Source organism: Pararge aegeria, chromosome 10, assembly GCF_905163445.1.
Source record: "Pararge aegeria chromosome 10, ilParAegt1.1, whole genome shotgun sequence".
Lineage (NCBI taxonomy): Eukaryota > Metazoa > Arthropoda > Insecta > Lepidoptera > Nymphalidae > Pararge > Pararge aegeria.
The window spans coordinates 1-4,347 of record NC_053189.1 but is presented as its reverse complement, the minus strand read 5'-3'; the positions used below and the strand labels follow the sequence as shown (position 1 = coordinate 4,347).

Here is a 4,347-nt window from a genome sequence, read left to right as displayed (position 1 = left end):
AGGTTAGGTTAGGTTAGGTTAGGTTAGGTTAGGTTAGGTTAGGTTAGGTTAGGTTAGGTTAGGTTAGGTTAGGTTAGGTTAGGTTAGGTTAGGTTAGGTTAGGTTAGGTTAGGTTAGGTTAGGTTAGGTTAGGTTAGGTTAGGTTAGGTTAGGTTAGGTTAGGTTAGGTTAGGTTAGGTTAGGTTAGGTTAGGTTAGGTTAGGTTAGGTTAGGTTAGGTTAGGTTAGGTTAGGTTAGGTTAGGTTAGGTTAGGTTAGGTTAGGTTAGGTTAGGTTAGGTTAGGTTAGGTTAGGTTAGGTTAGGTTAGGTTAGGTTAGGTTGGTTTTCTTTTGCTTGGTTTTGGTTCGTTTGTTGGTTCTTTGTTGTTTTCTATATATAGTTTGGTTGTTTTGTTTGTTTGTTGTTGTCCTCTGAGAGTTGACCTGCCAGGTTTCCCCGGCAGGTCAGCTCTTAGAGATGAGTGACGAGTTATCGTCCGAAAAAGGAGCTTCGTCTGCACGCAAAATGGTTCGCCAAACTGCTTCGAGGGTGAGCTTAAGGAATAGAAGCCCAATCCGACGGACCGCCCGCAGGGACGGGTTGGATTCGTCCGCCTTGAGTTCTAGGGAGGTTTCAACTTCAAGAGCGTCGTCAGTTTCGAGAGACCCTACCCCTGTTAGGCGTGGCACAGGGATAGCTCAGGCCAGAGCTGACCTCAGAAATGCTAAGGAAGAGGCCATTGAGCAGGCGTTTGATCAACGACTTAGGGATAGAGTCTATAGAAAAGAGGCAGTTGTAACCGTGCTGGACCCTGAGGAATGGTTCGAGACTGAAACTTCCAATAATGAGGATCCAGGCAATCTTAATTCAGAGGAGTTGAGAGCTGCTGCGGGACGCAGAGCGGCGGCGATTATTCATGTTGCTACTAAATCTGGTCATTTGAAAGGCACCTTCGTTAAATGCCTCAAAGAGTCGGCTTCGGCGCTGCAAAATTTTGTCGATACGCTTGTTAACAGAACAGAGTCAGAGGAATCCCGTCGGTTGAGGCTTGACAATACTCGCCTCCGCAATGAAGTGGATAGTCTTAAAGCGGAGCTGAAAGCCCATCGGCGGGAATTTGTAGAAATGAAAACTAGCATGGCGGCGGCTAATCGTACAACGACACCAACTTTAAATGTAGACATAATTGAGGAGATGAAGGCCTCAATTGTTGCATCGGTGGGTGTCATGCTTGACGCTAGATTCGCTGGTATTGAAGAGAGACTGCTGCCCGAAAGAGTGATTCGCCCGCCGTTAGCATCGGATAATAGAAGGCCGGAAGCCCCGCCGCCACGATCGGCAGCAGCTCCTCCGAAGTCTAAAAAGGTGCCAGAAAACCGAAATGGCGATGCACGATCGGCTTCTCCCGAGAACTCCGAGGCAGCCACGGGTTCAAGTCGCCCTGCTGTGAACGAGGTAGCGGGTTGGTCTACAGTTGTTAGAAGAGGAAAGAAGGGAAAGAAGGCCTCCTCTTCCTCAAATAATGCTTCCCCTGAGGCTACTTCTGCCCACACTAACAGACCTACGGGCCCTCCGACGTTTACCCTTCCCAAGACTGCCGCGATTATTATTAATCTCGAGCCGGATGCCGTAAAAAAGGGAATCTCATACGCTGAGGTGCTAGAGCGGGCCGAACAAAGTATAAACCTACAGGAGCTTGGTATTGGGGAAGGCATAAAAATTCGTAGGGCGGCCACTGGAGCAAGGCTTCTTGAGCTTCCTAAGGAACAGACTCCGGAGCAGGTGGAGCTGCTAGTGAATAGACTGCGGGCGGCCCTAACTGGCATGGCCACTGTCGTTCGACCCACCAAGACTGCATCCGTCAGGCTTATGGACCTTGATGATACTGTGACAGGGGAAAAAGTCATTGCCGCTATCGCCAGAGTTGGAAATTGCCCTGTTAGCTGCATTAAGGTAGGAGAAATACAGTCTGGCCCCAGAGGAATGGGCGCGACTACAGTGCACTGTCCTGTCGAGGTTGTAAAAGTGATGTCCGATGCGGGGAAGCTTTTGGTAGGTTGGAGTTCCGCTAGAGTCCAGGTTCTCGATCAGCGCCCATTACGCTGTTATAAGTGTCTCTGTATCGGGCACACAAGGCCGCTGTGCTTTCAATGTGGCGGCATCGGGCACAAGTCCTCAAAGTGCTCAAGCCCTATGCGCTGTGCGGTGTGTGTGGACGCAGGCCTTCCGTCGGGGCACATAATGGGGGGAAGGGACTGCAATCCCCCCCCAACGAGGGGTACATTGGACACATCGGCTCGGTCCAGCGAAGGGCTACATCAGGATGAAGGGGAAGCTAACATGTCGTCATGAACCAGGGACGGCATTTTAACTTCCTCCAGACGAATATTAACCACTCCGCGGGTGCTCAAGATCTTCTTATGCAGTCCATAGCGGAGTGGGAGATAGATATAGCGGTAGTGTGTGAACCGTATTTCGTCCCCTCACAGCCTCATTGGGTTGGGGACACGGAAGGTCTGGTGGCGATTGTATTGGGGGATAGCGCTGGTCCTCCTCTCGAGTCTATAGAGAGAGGGCCTGGATACGCGGTAGCAAAATGGCGGGATTATGTTGTCGTCGGAATATATTTTTCGCCCAACCGCAGTTTGGCAGAGTTCGAGATTTACCTGGACTCTGTCAGAGCGGCTATTTTCCGACGGGCAGGAAATATAGTCGTACTTGGCGATTTTAACGCGAAGTCCCAAGCATGGGGGAGTCCTAGAACAGACGAACGGGGCAGAGCTGTGCAGGAGTGGGCTCTTACTCAAGACTTATCTCTCCTGAATCGAGGGACTGCCAGCACCTGCGTGCGGCAACAAGGGGGGTCGATTGTAGACTTATTGTTTGCCACTGCCTCGGTCGCTGACAGGGTAGTTAATTGGAGAGTGGAGCAAGTGGAGACTCTCGCCGATCATAATTATATCCGTTTTGAGGTCTCCACTTCTTCAGCTATGGCAATGGCCCCCCGGATCGCTAGTCGATTCCCTCGCTGGTGCATAACCCGCCTTGATCGCGATCTGGCTAAAGAAGCTGCCATTCTGCGTCGGTGGACAACGGCTGGGTTTGCCGGCGATACAAGTGTGGACGAGCTTGCAGACTCCATGCATAATGCCCTAACTGTGGTTTGTGAAGCATCTATGCCAAGAGCCCGCGGACGGTGGCGGCGGCGTCACGTTTACTGGTGGACTACCGAAATCGCTGACCTTCGCATTGCATGCAATCGGGCCCGGAGAGCCTTTGTCCGCAGTCGCAGAAGAAATGGCTTGAACCCGGCACTGGAAGCCATGCTGCATGAGGGGTACCGCGTTGCTAAAAATAATCTGCGGGTCGCTATTAGCCAGGCGAAAGAGCTTGCACACAAAGAGATGTTAGAGAGACTAAACAAGGACCCCTGGGGACGCCCTTATCGAGTTGCGCGGAATAAGCTGCGAACCCAAGGGGCGGCTGTCACAGAAACCCTGCAGCCAAACTTGTTAATACGGCTAGTGGGAGAGCTGTTCCCTGATACGCGGGGCTTTGCACCACCAATAATGTCCGCACACCGGGATGATGTGGTCGAAGAGGGCGTCCCTCCAATCACAGAGGAGGAATGGGACATAGCCCTTAACCGCCTTCGAAGGAGAAAGACGGCGCCAGGCCCAGATGGCGTTCCGGGAAGGGTGGTTTTTATAGCTCTCGAAAGTCTAGGTGAGCGAATGCGGAAATTGTTCGACAAATGCTTACACACCGGAAGGTTCCCAAAGCTGTGGAAGGAAGGGAAATTGTGCCTTATTAGAAAGGAGGGACGACCGTTGGACTCTGCTCCGGCGTATAGGCCAATAGTCTTACTCAGCGAGACGGGGAAACTCCTGGAAAAGATTATTGTCAACCGTCTCAATGAGCATATCGACTCAGTGGGTCCCGGGCTCTCAGACGCACAGTTTGGGTTTAGGGAAGGTCGATCGACACTGGATGCCTTAGAGGCTCTAAAACATCTGTCCACGGAGGAAATAGAGAGAGGAAGGGTAGTTCTTGCCGTTTCGCTCGACGTGCGCAACGCTTTTAACAGTCTTCCCTTCGAGACTTTGTTGGAAGCTCTTAAATACCATCGGGTGCCCCTCTATCTCAGAAGGCTGTTAGAGGCGTACCTCCAGGACAGAGTAGTTGCGTGGGAGGGAAACAATGGTCGAATAACCCGGCATGGTGTTCATAGTGGTGTTCCACAGGGCTCAGTGCTGGGCCCAGTCTTGTGGAACATTGGGTTTGACTGGCTTCTGCGTGGCCCGCTGCTTCCAGGGATGAGGGTCATTTGCTATGCGGATGACACCCTCATCACAGCCAGTGGGGATA

At 51.8% G+C, this 4,347-nt stretch overlaps 1 protein-coding gene across 1 annotated transcript; it reads left to right on the top strand.

Moving 5' to 3' along the window:
- Positions 1–456: 456 nt before the first annotated feature.
- LOC120626994 lies at positions 457–2,331 on the top strand. The gene has a single exon (XM_039894831.1). It carries the CDS (start codon positions 457–459, stop codon positions 2,329–2,331), a length of 1,875 nt encoding a protein of 624 aa, XP_039750765.1.
- Positions 2,332–4,347: the final 2,016 nt, after the last annotated feature.

Coding starts and splice junctions, on each gene's coding strand:
- LOC120626994 (XM_039894831.1), top strand. CDS start 457: ATGAGTGACGAGTTATCGTCCGAAAAAGGAGCTTCGTCTGCACGCAAA.